Source organism: Mus musculus, chromosome 16 (genome assembly GCF_000001635.26).
Source record: "Mus musculus strain C57BL/6J chromosome 16, GRCm38.p6 C57BL/6J".
In the NCBI taxonomy this organism is placed as follows: Eukaryota; Metazoa; Chordata; class Mammalia; order Rodentia; family Muridae; genus Mus; species Mus musculus.
This window is the reverse complement of record NC_000082.6, coordinates 23,498,553-23,518,642: the sequence shown is the minus strand read 5'-3', so window position 1 is coordinate 23,518,642 and position 20,090 is coordinate 23,498,553. Positions and strand designations below refer to the sequence as shown.

At 44.5% G+C, this 20,090-nt stretch overlaps 1 protein-coding gene and 1 pseudogene across 4 annotated transcripts in view, besides 1 other annotated feature; one reads left to right on the top strand and one right to left on the bottom strand.

The window, feature by feature from the left end:
• Positions 1-20,090, top strand: part of Masp1 (mannan-binding lectin serine peptidase 1) — a 69,456-nt gene that overhangs the window by 2,598 nt on the left and 46,768 nt on the right. For all 4 annotated transcript variants that reach the window (XR_003951766.1, NM_008555.3, NM_001359083.1 and 1 more), the window contains exon 2: positions 4,565-4,811. Coding sequence is in view for 3 of the 4 variants with exons in the window: in NM_008555.3 (NP_032581.2) it covers positions 4,565-4,811 (247 nt within the window). In the remaining variant the exon portion in view is untranslated. The remainder of the gene's footprint in view (positions 1-4,564; positions 4,812-20,090) is intronic.
• Gm49514 lies at positions 3,577-4,374 on the bottom strand (annotated as a pseudogene).
• Positions 11,287-15,835: an enhancer, noted in NCBI's record as "VISTA enhancer mm1315". NCBI's record gives its function as "enhancer in: neural tube[4/8] | hindbrain (rhombencephalon)[7/8] | forebrain[7/8]" and the evidence as "EXISTENCE:transgenic organism evidence [ECO:0001131][PMID:17130149]".

Genomic DNA, 20,090 nt, shown 5'->3' with positions numbered 1-20,090 from the left:
GCATGGATCCAACTTCTTCTCTGAGCTTTTGTTATTCTTTTCTTCTGTTGGAGTTAATTCACCATATGGTATTTGGCATGATATGCCATCTCTTAGGATATACTTTTCATCGTCTGTCAAGTGAGGCTGGTGGGTAAGGGAGCTCTGTAGTCTCTTCCAACACTGAATCTTAAAAATGGAGTGTTGGTGGCGTGTACATTGAAATGAGCGGAGCAAATGGAGAAGCTAGGGCGTGCCCCTGACGCCACAGTCTGACTCTCCTAGCTTCTTTATGTGTCTCTGATGGCCTGCTCTTATCACGGAGACTGTGAAATCCCAGCTCTCTGTATCACTTTTGACATTTCAAACAAATGCAGCTCGACTGTTTTTGATCTGCTGGGGGAGAGATAACAGGTGTCAGGACTTATACAGCCGGTGCCTGGTGCAGAAGAAGTCAAAACAGGATTGCGATGAGAAGCGAACGCTGCCGTGTGCCTCCTTTGGTTCACAGCCCCTAAGGCAAGCAAGCAAGCATATGTTTCAGCCTCTCACATGAATGGAGATATCTGCTTCATGCATCTAAGTCTGTCTCGAGATGCAAAGAACAGAACACTCCACAGGCTTCTCGTGTACGCACATTCACCGGCTGCCTAACCGCACAGGGCCCCGAGGCCTGGGCTGAGGGGTCAGTCAGATGCCAGCCTCAGCAGAACTGGCCTGAGGAGGCTTTCTCCTCTGTGTGTTCTGGGGAAAAAGCACATGGGGAGAAAGTCGACCTTTCAGCCTTGTGCAATTCAGTTGTCACTATTGCAGGGAAGTTGGGCTTGTGAGCCAAAGCTCAGGCCTTTCAGCGTGTGGTGTGGCAGAGTCATCAGAACAAGCCTTTGCCCAGGGCTGGATACTTGAAGCTCATCCGAATGCTCCCGAGCAGACAGTCCTGTGGGAAGTCACCATTATTACCATGTGTAAGATGAGGAAACAAATGGAGGGTTCCCTCGACTTCCCCAAACTGGGCAGGAGAGTAACGTCAAGGCCTAGAGTTAAATCCATCCTCCCATGCTAGATAGTCTCAGTCCCAGTAAGGAACGTACATTTCCTCAGTCAGAAATGGGGTTCCTGGGCCTCGAATGTTAGCCCCTGAATTCCCTTTTCCTATAAATTCACTAGGTAACTTGGACCTGTGCCTTCTTTCTCTGCCTCCAAAGCCCTTCCTTTGCTGATTGCTTTAGGACAATATTGACCTTGGCCCCTGGATTGAAACATGTTGTTTTCCTACTAGCATCCCACATGTCACGATTGCACGGGCCTTGGGGAAAATTTTAAGATGATGTTATTTTCTTTGTGAGTAAGAGCAATGCATGATCAATGTGTTTTCTTTTTAAATGTTTATTGACGGGTATGCCTGCCTACCTCCTTGTCTGTATGTGTCCAGAGCATGCAGGTACTCGTGGAGGCCAGAGGAGAGCATACACGCTGCTCCCCTGAACATGAGTTACAAATGCGTGTGAGCCATCTGATGTAGATGCTGAGAACTGAACCCAGGTCCTCTGCAAGAGCAGCAAGCGCTCTGAACCATTGAGCCATCTATGCAACCCCTCAACGAAAAATCCCACTCACACAAAACGAAAACACTTGCATTCTCATTCTACAGAGAGCCAGGCTAATCCCTCTAGACCTTTCTACATGTATCTGTTTCACCTTTAATGTATCTACGACATTAAACAGCTAGGTGACCTGGACATGTACTTATTCACTGTGTGCACATTGGAAAATTCCTAAATATACTTATGTGTACCTACATCCGAGTACAGGGGAAGGAAGTCTTGGCACAGAATTGGCTTCCTGATTAACAAAGACATAACTGTTAATCCAAATTCTTGGCAGAGTTTCCTAGCTTTGACTTTCTAGGTTATTTAAGACTCTCTCTCTAAGGCCCTTCCTTTACTTTCTCATTGGCATCTGTTATATGACAGACTCCCTCCTAAATACTTCACATGCATCAGCCTTTATGATGATGGGAGCCTTACAAATTAGGAATTATAACCCCATCTATGTGTGAAGGAACCAGAGCACAGGGAAGCAAGTTACCCAGCTTTTTACAGTGGAGGAACTGGGATTTGTACCCAGGAACGTCCAACCTCAGAGGCTGTGTTGGAAGCAGAGCTGTGTGCTAGCTGCTCCAACAGAGGCCGTGGGAGCTAGAGGGATGATAGGACATTCTAACTAGGGGAAAGCAGTAAGAACTAGAAGTGAATGTCAGGGATGGGTGAGGCGTGCATATAGTGAGGCCAAGGTATGGGAAGAACCAAAAGTGGTCTTGAGGAAGATCAGCATAAAGTTGGAAAGGGTCTGGTCAGCCACCTCAGAAACAGATGTCATGCCTAGGTGGCAGGGTTACATCTGTGTTAGAAAACCAACTTGAGTAGAAGACTTAGCCAGGAGGGAAGGGACAGAAAGATCACTTAGGTCATGGTAACAGTTTAAATGACGCAGTTGATTAGAGACAGAAGAGATGGGTTTCTGAAGCAGAGGAAGCAGGATGAATAGGCCTTGGTGACTATCACATAGTGCATCGGGCTCGGAGAACTGGCAGGCAGCCACAGCAGTAAAGAAACTCACAAATGGAACTGGAGGATGGCCAGAGTCCAGAGTGCTTACCATGCAAATAGGAGGACCTGAGTTCCATCCCCAGAGCCCATGTGATAAGACAGGCAAGGACACTAACTTCTAATTTCAGACTTGGGGAGGCAAAGATGGGAGGGTGCTTGAGGCTGGTTGGCTGGCCAGCCTAATGTAGTCAGTGAGGGAGCTGCTAATCCCAGTTGAGAGGCTACTCCCAGTGAGAGATGCTGTCTCAGGGAAAACAAAGTAGACGGCTCCTGAGGAACAACACTTGAGGGTGCTCTCTGGCCTCCACACTCATGCACACACATCCCCCACAGGAATTAAAAATACCAAAACCGATCACAGGAACCTGTTAGAAGAGGAGCTAAGGAGTCGTGTTTGAGATGCTTGAGTTCAGGGTCCATGGGTCTTGCTGGGAAAGTGCTTGTAGTGCCCCGACCCTTAGGACCATGGCCAGCCTTAGTTATCCTGAATTGCATCATCCATGTTTGATGCTGTATTTCCCATGCCCTCCTCCCCTGCGACTCTCTTAGCAGTCCATTATATTTTATTTCTCCAGAAGTGAATTATAAACTTCTGATTGTTATAGGAAAATGCTTCCCAACACTTATTTTCTTCATTCTGTCTTTTTCCAAGGTTTTGGGATACATTTACTGGCTTTGTAGGGAACAACTTTTTCTTTCCGGAATATTAAATGTGTTCAATGTCTGAAGATTCCTCCACCATGTTTGGGCTTTATCCCAATAGTGCAATTGTTGATTACACTTTTAAAGCTACATAAAGAGTTGATGGTTCCTAAGTGGGGGGCAGCTGAGGAAGCAATATCAATTATCACCTAATTGTGATAGTTATGCTCTCCCGGGTAAGAGAGCAGGTTTCAGCAACCCAAATGTGGTACTTACTAGAAAACTTAACTATGGATATCAACTTTTTTTGGTAATTATATTTATGTACAGAAAACTTAGTGTACATTTAACCCAATTTAGTGGCGAGTTCTTTAGCCTTTGCCTTTTCCAGCTTGGCAATGCGAGCCACAGTCTTAGGACCCAGGACGTTGCCTTCCCAGTGGTGACGGATCTCATCATATCTGTCATTATAATTGGTCCTAATAGCTTCCACCAGCTTAGCCAGAGTACCCTTGTCTTCCGAGTTAACCTGTGTGAAGGCAACAGTGGTACATGTCTTCCTGTGGACCAGGTGTCCCAGCCTGGCCTTTCCCTTGATGATGCAGTAGGGCACCCACAGCTTTCAACACAGGGCAGGCAGGAAAACCACCAGCTCAATGGGGTCTACATCATGGGCAATCACCACCAGCTGAGCCTTCTTGTTCTCCACCAAGGTGGTGACTGTATTGACTCCTGCTCGGAGAACAGGTGGCCTCTTAGTTGGGACATCCCCTTTGCCAGCAGCTTTATTCTCAGCATGGGCCAGTAGCCTTTGCTTCTTCTCTTGCTTTGTCTCTGGCCTATACTTGTGAGCAAACTTAAGCAGCTGTGTAGCTGTTGGCATGTCCAGGGCCTGGGAGAACTGGTTAATGGCAGGAGGTACTTTGAGCCGCTTATAGAGGATGGCTCTTTGCCACTGCAGCCTGATGTAGCAGGGCCATTTGATGAAGCGTGTTGGATCTCTTTTGGGCTGGATGTCCTGTCCAATACTGAAGTTCTTGGGCCTTTTCTCAAAAAGGATTAACCTCCTTTTTGGCCTCCTTTTTCTTGATGACAGCGAGGGCGAGGGCACCTTCTTCCCCTTGGCCTTCTTTCCTTTGGACATCTTGCTCAGCTGGTGGAGAGAGCTCAAAAGAGCAAAGCTAAAACAGTCTTAGAAACCATCTAGTTCCTTTCTCCAAACATCCTGCCGACCAGGTATGCAAGGTCGGAGGAGAAAAGAAGAGCAGATATTTAGCTCTGTGCTGGGAACCTACAATCACTGATGTGAGCCAAACCTCCTTCATGTCTTTCAGGTTCCTGTCTTTCTGGCGGCTCCTCCTCTACCACGCTCTGTGCCTCGCCCTGCCGGAGGTTTCAGCCCATACCGTGGAGCTAAACGAAATGTTTGGTCAGATCCAGTCACCTGGCTATCCAGATTCCTATCCAAGTGACTCTGAGGTGACATGGAATATTACTGTCCCGGAGGGGTTTCGAATCAAGCTTTACTTCATGCACTTCAACTTGGAATCCTCCTATCTTTGTGAATACGACTATGTGAAGGTGAGACCTCCAGCCCTCTCCAACCGGGAAGAGCTACCATTCTTCTTCATGGGGTTGCATCTAGTGAGGGAGACTCACTCTCAGGGACACAGTGCAATGAAGGATGGAATGGGAGTGGTCAGCCAAGTTCCAACCTATGAGTGCTGGTGGAATGACTCACTTAAAAACAAGTCTCTCTCCTCCAATCTCAATGTCTGTAATGTAGCCAATAGCCACTGCTCAACCTCCTGAGAAAGAATATAGACTCAGGAATAAGTGAATCACAGAGAATCATAATTATGTCAGACGCTGAGGTATTCTAAAGCACTGCCAAGTTACCCAAATAATAACCAAATGTTTAGGATTACAGGATATGCAACAGTCAACACCAAGAGGTATGATTTGAAGAAGGAAGGCTAGTGTGTGACTCTGATGGCCTTGAATATTGTGTCAAAAGTTTATATTTTATTAGCACAGTACATGGCCATGGAAAGGAAGTAGCTTAATGGGAAATATTAAAAATATATACAGAATGCAATGGAGTATCTAATATACAGACAATATTCCTGGGAATTGCCATGGGTGAGGAGTTTTGGTTTTAAAGTGAGTCTAAACTAGACAAGCATGTCTGTAACTCCAGGACATAGAAGCTAAAGACAGGACAATGGTGAGGGCAAAATCTGAACAAACTCAAGCTGTGTCTTCCAAAAAACAAAAACAAAACAAAATATAATCACAAAGTGGATCTGAAAAGCTTCAAAATATTCTAAGAGATCAAGTCTATTAAGGTAGTGCCTACTTCAAAAAGCTATAAAACTAGAAACATTTACTTTTTATGCATGTATGTACGTATGTATTTTAATGCGTAGGAGTATTTTGTATATAAGTGTATTACATGTGTGCAGTGCCCACAGAGGCCAAGCTGTAGTTACAGGTGGTTTTGAACTACTTTGTGGGTGCTGGTTCCAGGGCTTCCTGAAGAGCATCTCTCTGGCCCCATGTAGTACCATCTGGAAGATGGCAGGTCAAGATCCCAACCCATGTCATGTGAATTTGAACCCCATGTTTGTTTAACTACACCAGACAGTTCACAAGCTCTGCTCCCCTGAGTCCCAGGATACAAAAGCTCACAAGAGGCACAGGAAATGCCAAGTGTAGCTGTTGACCCCTCCCTGCCTCAGACTGTTTGATATGTAGAGAATTAGCATGGCATCAAATGTTCACACGGTGTTTCATGTCCAGGTTCTCAATCTTAGCACCATTGATGTCTGGAGCCAAGTACAGACATTGCTGAGAAACAGGGGTTTCAACACTGAACATTCCCTGACCTCTACTTGTTGAACATCAGTGGCTTGCTAAACATCAGTTACTTGTTGGCGTAACCAACAATGTCTACCCATGTTGATACTATCCCAGAACCATTGCTGTTTGGTGTGTTGCCATAGTCTCGGTGCCCCATTTTATGGACAATAGGACTATTATGATGCAAAAGATCTGACATCCCAAGAAAAAAGACAAGCCTAAAAAAGATGGGGTCTAGACATTTCAAAATATGCTTGAGGCAGTTTGCAGAGTGAACTGCTGAGCTGAAATCTTTCTGAAATAGAAACCTTTGTCTAATTCCTACTGGGAAAGGGATTCATATGGGGGAGAGAGTTTGCATGGCTAACTGTCTAGAATACCATCCTAACATCAGCATCAGCTGCCTGCAGAGGTTCTGGCAGCCATGAGACAGGAACAGGCCTCCCACTGCAAGATGCTGCCACATCTGCTGGCAGGTGGCATTCATATAGAGACAGAGCCTTGTGTGCTCATCCACTTCTGTGCAATAGAGTTGCCTTCTAAGATAAGAACTCACGAAAGTTAAGCTTCAGTGCCTGTAGAAGTCCATGCCCTCATAGTTTGCAGGATTATGCTAAATGTTACACAGTTTAAGTATTTTTTCCTGATAAACATGATCCAATAACTTAAATTTGGCCTAGTACAGAAAAACACAGATGTAGAACTGTTTGGGTTTGGGTGAGCCTTACAGCTCCTCTACTTGCTCATTGTCACCTTACAGCACTTTGAGGCCCAGTGCTTGAATTTGCAGCTCCAGCCAAGTTCTTATTGGCTGGAAGAGGAGACTGAAGGTCAGAATTCAAAGGAAAAGCTAACACTCGGCCTTTGAACTCTTTAATCCAGAAGTATCACACCGAGTGGAAACCCGGTCTGCTTCCCTAGATGACTTTACAATCCCAGCTTCCAGGATATCCATTATATACTTTATTTTTTTAAACCTTTAGTGAGACAGAATCTCTTCTCTTTCGATCTAAATGCAAGCACAAACATGCCCTGTGGCTCCAGGATTAGTCAACATCACTCTCCCAAACTCTATTTGTTCATCTGTTCAATGAAGGGTTGCACCACTTTTCCTAGGGATGCATGAACAAAGGTCTACTCTCCCTGCTAGCAACCCTTAACTGACCAAAGGAATGACTCTACCAAAGTCCAAGTTGGTGAACCAGGAAGTTCATGGGGGTTACTTACAGGATATTGGAGGAAGAGTTACAATGGTTAAAAGGCATCTGAGTCACCCCAAACACACCTTGGCCTGGGTGAAAACTCACTGTGTCCCTGTGTGACTTGAAGACTGTTGGAGACAGGCTGGAGAGACTTGAAGGTAGCTCAGATGGGAGGTTCTCTTCTGCCCAGCAAGGCCTAGTGAATCTTGTTAGTTTCAGTAACTTCCTGAACCTTGTGTACTTGTTTGAGTCTTAAGGAGCTTCCTCCAGGAGAGAGTGTTGCTGCCTGGAGGAAATAGATGGAACAATTTTTGAGATGATCCCTAAGCCTCCCAATATTACTTGCCAGAATTTTCCAGACGACCCCTTCCAAATCTTCATTGTCCTATTTAGCCAGTTCTCAAAGTTTCAAGGCTATTATTAGTACAGAAGTAGAGCCTGCAATTTTCAGGGGACTACTTTAGTGAGACACTATCTGAACTGAACTTGTAAAGATAACACACCACTGCTGTTATTTACCAAGTAACTTAAAATATCATCAGTTCCCTTTGGCAGGATAACATCTCAGATTATCTGGGGGCTTTTTTGCTTCATAGCTGAATTTTCCTTGTAGCAAAGAGGTCAGTTTAAGGGACTGCCCAACTTACAGGAGCCCTTTCCAGTCCAGCCTACATCCATGGTGCTCTCTTGCCACTCATGCCCACCAGGATGACCATGAGGGAACTGCTGACACCAAGTATCATCAGCCAAAGTCAAACAGGACCTCAGAGCTGTGGGCCGGATGCTCACAGTTATGGGAATTCCTCGCCAGCCTGTTTTCCCCGCAGTCTGCAGTCTTCAAGACACGTGCACATCTGCATAGCAGCATCTGCCTCCTTGGAATGTGCTGTCACTGTGGAGTCCTGCAGTGCACAGATGAGGCACATGCATCACAGCTGGTGGGTGCAGCAGACGAAGGGCCCAGCAGAGATGCTGAGCATTGAGGTTGGAAGCCTTGATTCTGCTTATCATTTACAGGATAGCATTAGCCTTAGGCAAGTGGCTTCTTTTAGAAAGAATCTCTTCTTCTCCATCCTCCCTTCCCTTGTCAAACAGGGAGTTGATTTACATGGTCCATAATTCCACCTAAGCTCAGTATTAAAAGACCTTAGAAACCAAAGTCTTACTCCACTACTACCACCACCACCATTATCTTCATCATTATCACCATCACCATCATCATCATCTTGTCAAGAGTGAGGAAGGATAATTCATTAGCCCATATCAGGCCTAGGACAGAATTTACACGTGAAAATTGTCGATATTTTCTGGAGTGGTGTTACACACCTGTGAGCCCACTATGTGAGAGGCAGAGACAGATGGATCTCTGTGAGTTTGAGATCAGTCTTGTATACCCAGTTTCATGCCAGCCCAGGGTTAGACAGAGATACCCTATGTAAAAAAAAATTAAATCTATCTTTTCTTCTTTTAAATTAATCAAGCTGTAGGAGAGTCCTATCTAATGAATACCTAGGTTTTAAGTTGCAATATTTAGCAAATGTTGCCTGTAGTCAAATTGTTACAACTGTTTTACAGTTGAATTCTATTATCTAGCCAGAAAATACAGGGTTTTCCCAGAAATTGCAACAAATGAAGTTTAACTGAACATCAGATCAAATGATTGACTTATAAAGGAGTCATGAGGTGAGAGTTGTGGAAATGCAAACCTGCAGGCACTGGGGGTCACACTGTTTATACCTCTCATTCCAAGTTAACTCATACCATCTGCTTGTTCCAAAGAAGGCATGTAGCACTCCAGTTCAGCAGCAGCTATCTGTCTATCTGTCTATCTATCTATATCTCTATCTCTACCTCTGTCTCTGTCTCTGTATGTTTCTCTTCCTATTTCTTTCTCTTAATCCCCACCACCAAAGCTCAGTTAGTAGCTACCAAGTATCCAAAAGCTGCAGTGCCCCATTCTCCTGTTAACCCCTGCATTCCTTAGATGATGAATAGTTCTTGTGTCCTTTCTGCTGTGAGCCCCTTAGCCTCCGTCCTTAGTCAGCTCACCCACTACATTGCAATGTTCTCTTAAATACCTGCCAGATATCAGTCTCTCCTATAAGTCTGCCCTCAGTAGATATTCAGAGGGCTCATCTTCAAGCATCTCTCTGCTGATGTTCTTCTCATGATCTTTCCATTCCTGCCCACTTTCTTATGAAGCCCAAGGATTCTATAGATAACCTATGCCTAAGATGAGCACTGACAAACCTATGTACCCAAAGACAAGCAATACAGTCCTGCCCACCAGAAATTCACAATTTCAAAGGATGTAGCGAGACAATTTCATAATTACAATTCTAAAACCTGCACAAGAAACACAAGGCAACACAGATGTATGTCAGTGGTCACTTTTGTGTAGTCAGATCTCGATGTTTAAGATAACGCTTAAGGGTATGTAGAGGGCCAGCATGGTGATTCCTGGATTGGAGTGTCGGCAGTTAACCATGGCTCAGAGATTGAAGAGGTTGTACTGCTAGAGGCAGGGAGAGTAGTCAGAGCTGGCGTTTCTTAGGGAGAGACACAAGAAAAGCCTAGAACAAGTATGTAGCAAGGGACTAAGAAAATGTCTAGTAAATTTGGCTTTAAACATAGCCATCCAGGGGCTGGAGAGATGATGGCTCAGTCGGTTAAGAGTACTGACTGCTCTTCCAGAGGTCCTGAGTTCAATTCCCAGCAACCACATGGTGGCTCACAACCATCTGTAACAGGATCCAATGCCCTCTTCTGGTGTGTCTGAGGACAACTACTATGTCATAATAAATAAATCTTTTAAAAAAAAAATGGCCCTCCAAAGTGGTAGACAAAAGACTAACTGGTTGAATTGTTTTGGGGCCTTAAGCATGCACACCATGGTCATAAACAGGTGATCAATTGGTTGACTTGATTCTTCAGTATATTATGTTCGCCGGTTTTATATGAACTCACATTGTTTTGAAAAGGAAAATTTGTACAAACAACAAAAATAGAAATAATATCAATGTAAACCTTGTGATCTCACACAAAAGATCACCATTTCCCTTACAAATTCTGGCAAAATTGAGAGGCAACTAGCTGGCACCCTAAAGAGTTGACCATGTAGTCAGGGCTCCCCACTCCAGTGCCAAAGTGTCCTTATATCTTGCTTGCACTCCCTTTGTAGTAAATAATGTGTGACTTTCCCCTCCAGTGAGTCTACCAAAAAAAAAAAAGGGACAGAAAAGTGCCCGAGAAGGCGTATATTTCACGGAAAATTATTTGAAAACATTCTTTGTGGAATGAGGAATGTCTGTCTGCATTTAATGTGCAAAATATGTTTCTGTCTAAAGAAAGTCTTTTGTGCTTTCAGTGTGGCATCATCTGGCATCTGGGTGTAGGATTCTCAATGGGAAACTATAAACTGGGGACGGGGGACATGGAGGTGATGTAGTCAGCAGCATGTTTGAGTAAGTTTGATCTAGATACATAGATACAAGACATAGACACGGGCCATGATGAGAACTTACTGACTAGATTGAGTGTGTTAGTTGGATAGAAGGTGTGTCTGGAGGAAGCTCTCAGGCCCCGACAGAAAGCTTTGGAAGCTCAGGCGGTGCATCACAGGAAATAGGGCACAGGGGATAGGAAGGGGAAATGAGGGCTTCTAACCTAGGTTCTGACAGCCCTGTGACTACTTTCCCTGGGCATTGAGATGGAGAGCATGTGTGGACCAGCAGGTTTAGAAGGCACGGGGTGGGTTGCAGAGTACTGAGTCTGGAATACAACTGGAAGTGCTAATCCAGATTTTAGGATGGGATTATCCAGACATAAGGATAAAATTAACTGAGTCACTATGCATGAGAGCCCTTGGCCAAGCTTCTTCTTCTCCCTTAGCTTGGGCTTGTTGTCAGCTTGTTTTGTTTTGTTTTGTTTTGTTTTGTTTTGTTTTGTTTTGTTTTATTTTGTTTTGTTTTGTTTTGTTTTAAATCCAGAATGGGCATAGTGTCTTCCTCCAGAGGTGGTCATGGTGTAAGGTGGATAGCAAGGGACTCATCTGGCATCAGCTTCCGCTCTGTGGACATAATCATCCTCATCTATTCTCATCACATCATCCTCGTCTATTCTCATCACCTTGCTGAATCACCCAGGGCTATCTGGGTAATTCCTCCTACGTGTTTTGAAAGTACTGTTTAAAGGCAGGGGGCTGTGTATTGCCATCAACATTTTGGCAGGAGTTTCCAGTCTACTGCCACGTGCAATTCTTCTCATGGAATAGAAAGACATGGGTATTGTTATAACTAGCTTACAAAGAAGGACACTGAGGCACAAACTGAACTTCCCAAGTCCCTCTAGAAAAGCCAAGTCTCGGTGCCTGGTCTTTGCATGCATAAGATGTGGTTCTGTTTCCCTCTCAGGTCGGTTCTAGTCTGGAAAGGGCCTAGGTCTGTCTCTTGGCCGTGTATTTCTAAGGCAACAGTTTACCTGTTATGGTATTCTAGTGAAATTTATAAAATGGCATCGAGGGATTTGGGGGCTCCTGTTTTGTCCAGATTCTGTTAAATAACTTTCTCTTTTATCCTGACCTTGACAGGACAATCCTTTTAAGAGACAATAAGGAATGAATTCTGTGGTACAAAGGCTAGGAGGTGCTCAGCTGATAGGTTTGTGGTGCATATGCATCCCAGATCATTCCTACTAGACTGCCAGCCCCAGGAGTTCAAGATTGTGTCTCTGTTTTCACTAGTAGCAGGCAGTGTCCTGGGTAGGACAGAAAAAGGCACAAGCCTCCAGGCAGCTGTGCCTAGGAAAGAACACTATCCTAGAGACCACCCACTGGCTCAGGATAAGACCTTGGGCAAGTCACCAGTGCCTTCTGGGTGTAGCTTTCTCAGTAAGGGAAGCATATCCTCTCTGGCTTTGCCATATCCTTACCGTTTCCGAAGCTCTGAGACCCAGTCCGGTGCCTTTTTCCCTAAGTCACATAGGTCAGTCTGCATCCTGCTGCATAATTAAGATAGAAGTTCTCTGACCTCGACTGCTGATTTCATTACAGCTCTCTGTTTACTTAAAATATGCCCATGACCTTCAGGCCGTGCTGACCCCAGCGACTTCGGTGGCTCTGCTCATTCTCTGAGAGCGGACAGGAGGCCGTAGCCTCAGAAGGAAATGAAAAATGGATGAAGGAAGGTTTCTCTTGAGTGATAATTGTAGTCTGGGCATGATTCTTCCCACTGGGGTGCTGGGCCCCAAACACCAATGCCTGCTAACAGAAGAGAACTGGGAAGTGAAAATGAGCTGCAGAAAGTGTGACCAGATCTTATTTTAAGCAGGAAATGCAAACAGCACAGGCTCTGGGTGGTGAGAAGAAACAGAAGGAAGAGCCTCAGGCTTGATCCAGGAAAGCAAGCGAAGGTGGATGGACCCGTGTGAGATAGATGCTTTCTCTGGGGCACGGTGGACAGGGTGCACATCCATGTTCTTGTGTGTCCACAGGAAACTGCCTGTTGAAAAGGTAGAACTTAAACTTTCCTTAGAGCAGAAGAGAAAAAGCGGGAAAAGGTGTTCAATCAGGGAATGCTGTGCAGCTACAATTTTAAGGTACTGGGTCAAGACTCCTGTATTTTACCTATTGAGTAATGAGCAGATGAGCAAAGAAACAAAATAGAGGCAGAATAGGGGTAGTGTGGAAATATGGCAGGCAGGGAAGACTCGTTACGAAGGGACTATTTGAGCAAAGATAAGAAAGATCTTAGTCTTGTGTTTCCTGGAGAGAAAGCATCCCACGAAGAGGGAACAGACAGCACAAAGACCCAGGAAGGGAAATGTGTGCTGTGTATGAAGAAGGAGTTAGAAATGGGGCATGGAAAGAAGGTACAGATAAGACCAGGGAGGAAGGCAAGGGAATAGGGCCCCTGCAAGATGCTGTGGGGGGATGAGACCAGAGAGGAAGGCAAGGGAATAGGGCCCCTGCACAAAGCTGTGGGGGATGAGAGTACTTGGACAGCTGCTTCTACACCTGATTCTCCTTTGCCCTGACTCTTGGAGAACAATATTAACATCCAGATTGTATATTCTGGAAATCTGAGGCCTAGGGACAAGGATATGTGTGTGCATTTGTAAATGAAGGAAAGCAGCAGGCATGGGAGGGAGGGAAAAGAGATGGATCTTGGCACATCATTCCCCTTTTGAATACAAAAGACATGAAGACCCCAGAAACAATGGTGGAACAATGTGAAAATAAGTGGGAAATGATGAGTTTTCATAGAATTTATTTATTTATAATATGGTTTGCTTAATTGTCATTTTGGGGGAACTTAACAATTAAAGATGGTTGTGTGACTGCTTAACAATTTGAGCACAATTCTAGAGAAGCTGACAGTTGGCTCTTGTAAGCTAATAGGCTTTTCCGGATTTACAGCACAACATGGCAGAATTAAAGTAGCAAGAATAAGTGACAATGCCCGTGGATCTGCATTTCCAGTCCCCATGAAGGATTCCTATGTAAGGGTTGGAGGGAATAAACAGAATTGGTTGGGATAGGGTTCCGAGCTGTGGCAGTGAACACAATGGCTCATACATTCCTGCACACTGTTAGGGATGTTACTCAAAGCGCGGTTGATCCCTGCCTCCCCCAGTCCAGACAGGGACTTACCTTGAGCCTTGCAGCCTGTGCTATCAAACACAACCATCCTTTGTTTTATCCCATCCCCAAGCTATTTTCCTACACTGAGCTGTGGGGCCCCAGACTCCCTACACTAAAGGGATTTGCATATGAATGAGCAAGCAGCCCCCAATCCTGGAAGAGGTGGGATGCAGGATTCTGAGCCTGTTCACAAGCTAGAGGGATTGTAAATCCATCCTGGTTCTCCTCCCCAGCTACAGTACCAGAAGCCTCCTTGCTGCCCCACTGCAGCCTCCTCTAGCTTAGATGTGGGGCTCTGCTGGCTCCCACCTGCGGGATGCCTAGATGCCATTTCCCAGGCTCTGGGCCAGGCCCCTCCCCTGCTGGTCCTTTCTTCTCTCCTTGCACATGCTGATCTCTTTAGTTCCCCATCCTTCCTGGCACCAGTAGCAGCTACAGACTCTCAGGACCTAGGAGCTCTTTCTCAGGCCCCCTCATTCTTTATGGTGTCTGCCCTTTACACAGAGACAGGACCTTCTTGTGGTATTGTCAAGCTCCGTTAAAAGGTTTTACTGTGGTTAGCTGAAAAAAAGAAAGTAAGATAAGACCACTATCCTGGGGAGAGCAGTACACCTGGGCCATTATGATATAACTTAAAACCAGACTCAGTTTCCCCACCTAGGAAATAAAAAGTGTTCACTTCAACTATCTTTTTCAACTCAGCATTGATGTAATTGCCTGGATCTAGTTATTTGACCAGAGTTGGAAGTCAAGACATGTAAATTTTATCAGGTTTCCTACATAGGCAGTGTAGCCTTTGCAGAATTCATATGACCTCTCTCCCCTTGAAACTGTGATGTCTCTGTGAGTTGCACTCATTCCATGCTCATGATTAAAAACAAGTAAACCAGAGCTTTAAAAATGTTGCACAGGAATAAAGATGAGTCATCGTCTTATTTATTTGTTTTTATTTAGAAAGCTGTTAATTTGTTGAGAAAATGTTGTCTCACTCTGTAGCTCTCTCATCCTGGAACTCACCATATGACGCCTGGCCTGGAATTCACAGAGATCTGCCTTCATGAGCAGCCATTCCTGGCTGTTGATCACATGGTGTAGGCCAGGACTAACGCACTGAAACCCTCACCCCACCCCAGCACAGCTATCTGAAGTCAACTGAAATCTTCCATCTTCTGGCTCTTTGATTTCACGGGGCTGGCTTTCAAGAGCCTTTTAAAGATTGCTCAGTGCCAGTGCACTCCGTTCTCTCTTGGGTTCTTGTCTGGTGTCTGGTACACTTAATTTGCTTCCACCCATGCTCTTTAACTGGAATGTGAAGCCACTTGCTAGAGTAGCAAGACAGGAGCATCATCCACTGGCCTGGCCCCTGCAGATGAATGTGGTTCCCTTCTTATCAAATGTCCCATTATACTTTTGTGTCCATTTGGATTCATATATACTCGGCCTATGAAGGGAAATACATTAAATATTTGTCATTCATGTCTGGCTTATTAGGTCAATGAATCTTTAAGCCCAAGTTTCCTTTTAAGTCTAAAAGCAAAGAAGAATTACTGTAGTTTGACACTAATTCCTTCTACTTTGTACTCTCATTATGCATAGTCAGTGTATGTATGTATGTATGTATGCAACCAAGGTATAAGACCAAGGAATAACTTTGTAAATGTGATCTCCAATATTCTGATCAGTCTTGGAAGGTTCCAAGTTTCTTATTTCCTCTGATGCTTCTGTAGAGGTGATCATTTTTTTATGGTTAAGGGTCTAGACAAGGCTAAAGATAACTTTAAGATGACTTGGGTGACTTTAAGACTCCAAGAATCTATTCAATTATCATACTCGAGATGTCCACTCCCAAATGTCAGACTTATCATTGTCCCCAAACACTCCTTTAACAGCCTTGTCCCCACAAGTTCTCTTTCACTGTGTAATAAACCACTCCAGCTGCTCATAAATAGCATCATTCCATCTGTTCAAAATTCTGTGGTCAGGAATTTGAGTGGAATGGTCCTTCCCTGGACTAGCTTAGAGTCAGAGGTTCACTGAAGTTCAAATGTACAAAATGATCTCACATACCCACGTGGTGGTTAAATGATGAGTGTCAACTAGATGTTCTAGAAGTCTCATGTAGAAGAGGCATCTCTACCCTACATCACTTTGATGCTTCAAAGGGCCTCCTTAGGCTTCTTCTCGTGGTAACTTCAGAGTAGGATCACACATGTAAAAAGAGTTGATTATTAACAAACAAACATATTATGCTGAGCAGTGGTGGTATATACCTTTAATCCCAGTACATGGAGGCAGAGGCAGGTGAGTCTTTGGAAGTTCAAGGCCAGGCTGGTTTACAGAGTGAGATCCAGGACAGCCAGGGCTACACAGAGAAGAAACTTTGTCTCAAAGAATAAAAACTAACCAAACAAACAAAAAAAACCAAAAACAAAAACAAACAAAAAAAAAAAGACTAACATTAAAAGAATAGCGTGCAGGCTATACTCAGAAACATGACTCCCTTCTAAGGACTACAGCAATGGGGGTTTCCTTGCTAAAAATTTCCTAAGAATATTTCCAGGTCTTTGCAAATTCTCTATTAGTGTGACACCAAATAGGCTCCCTAATGTTTACTAAGTTCACAGGAATTTCACTCTTGTTTCTAGTTCTAGTATTAGAGTCTGCACCCTGCTCCAAATATAGCCCAGGCAGATAGGAATTCACAGGGTGAAAAAAAACAATTAGCTGTAAACATCAGGGTTAGTAGGTATTGTGGCTAATCTGAGTTAATAAACTGTTTGTTGAAGACAGGTCTGGGTGCTGAAACATCACCGGAGAGCAGTGGAGGCTAAGAAAACACATCAGGTACCTAGGAGCATGGACCAAGGAGTCCTTTCCAAACTGCCTTAGCAGGGCTCCTTGCTAAACGTAGATTTTGCACACATGGGCTTAACAGAAACCTCGGGAGCTTTACTAAAGCTGTGACAAGCAATCAATAGCTACAAAACTGTGCAGTCTGAGTTTAGATAAGGCATATCCCTTCAAACATGCAATGTCCTTTTGTCAGCACAAGTCACCAGCTCAGTCCAGGAGCAGCAAAGTCAGGAGACAGAAGGCTCTGCATACAGGAATAGAAGAGCCAGTTGCAGGTACAATATATCACAGTCTCAGAACAAAATCACTCATGCCTTTTCCAAGCACTGAACACATTTCAAACCCTGTTGCCTAAGTGCATTGTGAGATCAGGCTCAAAGTTCAGGGTCCTGTGATCTAAACTGTGTCTATGTACAGATGCTCGCTCACAGTAGGGGCTTCTGTGCAGCTACTCTTTGCCATAGATCTCTGAACCTATGGGGAAAGTTACTTGGCTCACAATGCCCAGTGTCTGGTTCTCCTTGTGGTGTAAGACTAAAATGAACACGGCAAAACCCTCACTGAAGTGGGAAAAATAGAAATAGCACAGCAATCAGCTCTGTGTTGTCTGCTCAAGAACTTAGGGACGTTCCCTGGAGAGAGCCCGCCCTATGCTCTCTGTGGCTCTGGATGATCACCTGGGTTCTGCTTCTGGCTTCATAACTTCACCTTGAGAGACATCCTTTCCTTCTCCCAAGACAGAGCTCAAGTTAGCAGCCAGGAGCTCTCAACACACTTGAACCCAAGATTTCATCTCATTTCTCGTCATCTGTCTCATCATTTCTAGTTGAAGCTGGCACACCCCCCTTGATGGTTTCTTTTGAGCCTTCTAGATGTGAGAATATAGTTCTTTATAGAAAACAACAGCAAACAATGACAAGCAGAGTCGTTTTTCGAGTTGTCTTTTGTGCTTAGAAGAGCACTTCAGAGTCTGTAAGAGTCATATCTGACTTCTGGTTTGTGTGATAAGTTCCAGGCTGTCTCAAGTCCTTCAGAGCTCAACACACAGGTCATAACAACGCAGCTTTGACCTCACCCTTATCTTGCAGCTACTTTTTCTTTCTAGTGGAAGGAACAATTCCCAGGCCCAGTCCCGCCCTCTCTAAGTTATCACATTTCTGACAGCTTAGTGGATACTTGCTTCTTCTTAATAACTACGTAGTGCACAGCCAACAGAGCATGCCCACATGGAGTGCTCTGTGGGTATTTTCTTAGCCAGAGCACCAGCCCACTGTGTTAATGTTTTATGCTACCAAAGCTGGTTTCCCAATTGATTCACCACTACAGAGCTCACACCCTTTTTTTTTTTTTTTTTTTTTTTTTTTTGCAAGAGTCCAATAGTGGTTTCCTTACCATTATTCTAGAGTTCATTATATGAGCCAGTTCCCCAAACCAAGGTCAAAGGACATTGTCCTCTGACATTCCACCATTCAATTGGGAGAGTTGAATTGGAGTCACTGTGAGCATGTAAGATCATGAATGTTAGAGGTCACACCATTTGTAGGGAGAGTTTAGGGGAGTTAATGCTGGGAATGGAAAGTTTGAGGGCAACAGAGAAAACGACCAAGCCATTCTCCTAAAGCCCCAGCACCAGTGGAAAGGTTGACATCTATATAGGGATCTAACTAAAAAGGTCTCCAGAACTCTTGGCTCAAAGACGACAGTGGATCTTTAAGGATCCACATTCACCTATCAGATGGCATTTACACATTCCTGCTGGTTCTCAGAGCCTGTAAGTGGGAAGGGGAGCCAGGTATAGAGTAGAGGAATAAGAAAACAAGTGAGAACTTCTATGTCTTCTCCATCTGCCCAAGACAACCTTTACCATCATGAAAATAGGCTTAATCCCAGAGTAATGGCTACCACCTTCCAGGTTTCCACCAGCTCTTCTTTGGAACAACCCTAGAATGATACAAGAAGGAAATCCTAGGGCCCCAGATCAGCTATATTGTTAATAAGGTATTCCAGCACGGATGCTGATGTCTGCCTAAAATAAGCATGAAATGTTCTTCACGGGCCCAGAGTAGGTTTCAGAAGGGTTTTGGTGTTGGTTGTGAGTGATGCCAAACAAGTGCTCTACAACTGAACTGTGTCTTCCAGCTCCTAAAGATCTCCTGGACCTTCTCAGCTGGATACATCTGGTTTCCTTCCCTAAAGCCCAAGGCTGCCCATTTTCATTGCAGTTCTTATACCCTAGCACTATCACAGGGCACACATTTGAGCATTTTTATTATTTTCCTACTAAATTTCACATCCCCAGAGGCAAGGTGCATGCTTGTTAGCTCATGTCACAAAGTAAGTAATTTTTGAACAGTTTTCATATTATAGTCCGGACAGAAATCAGGACAACTGAGTTAAAAGAAACCAAACTGATGACATGCAGCCACATACTGATGCCCTAAATAACAGTAGCTTACAGTAATATAGTTGCCATCAATAGGAAATAGGAAGTGCAGAGTCTGTGATCCTCAGTCGCAGGGGCCTCTAGTTATAAATTCCATGTTTCACATGATAAGCTGCCTCCACCACATTGGGGTCTAGATACAAGGACAGTCAAAACAGAAGCCATGGCTCAATCTTGCTATACTCAGAGCCAAATGATCTTGCAGCATTTTATAACAGTGGGATATAAATGTTTGCCAGGGTCACCGAGCCTTTTATTTAGCTTATGGCTTGAGCTGTCACTCAGCCACATTCTCTCTGGGAGAAAAACCCATGAACTCAAGATAAGGTTTCAAGTGGCTCTCGAGCCAGGAAAGTTGTTTGGCGGAGTGTCTGTGTCCTTTGTCACGCTCTGTGTCGCATCGCACTCTCTGTGTTGGTGCCTCTTCCCTGAGTCCCAGAACCTTCTCAAAAGCAAAACATGCTATCAGAAGTGCTCAAGTTATCTCTCAGCTCTTCTGAAGTCACTTCCCCTCTGGGTCTCAGCTTCCTCTGGAAGAAGAGAAACTAAATCTCTTGCAGGTCCTCCTCATCCGCAGTAAACTCCACTTCTATTCTGGGCTGCAGGCTGAATTGTTAGGACCTCAGACTGTCTCTTGTCTGCTTCTACAAATATCTCTATGACTCAGTTTTCTTGGCTTTCCGCTAGAGCATGCATCCCTGTTCTCTAGACTGGGGTAAACCTTAGGTGGCGATTGCTTACCATCATGAAAATAGCCTTCATCCCAGACGTTGCAAGGAGTGAGAAAATCCATTCTAGGTCCCAAGTAGATCTCTATTCCAGATTATCTGTGGCCGATTTTGCTTGAAAGAGCCCGTGCC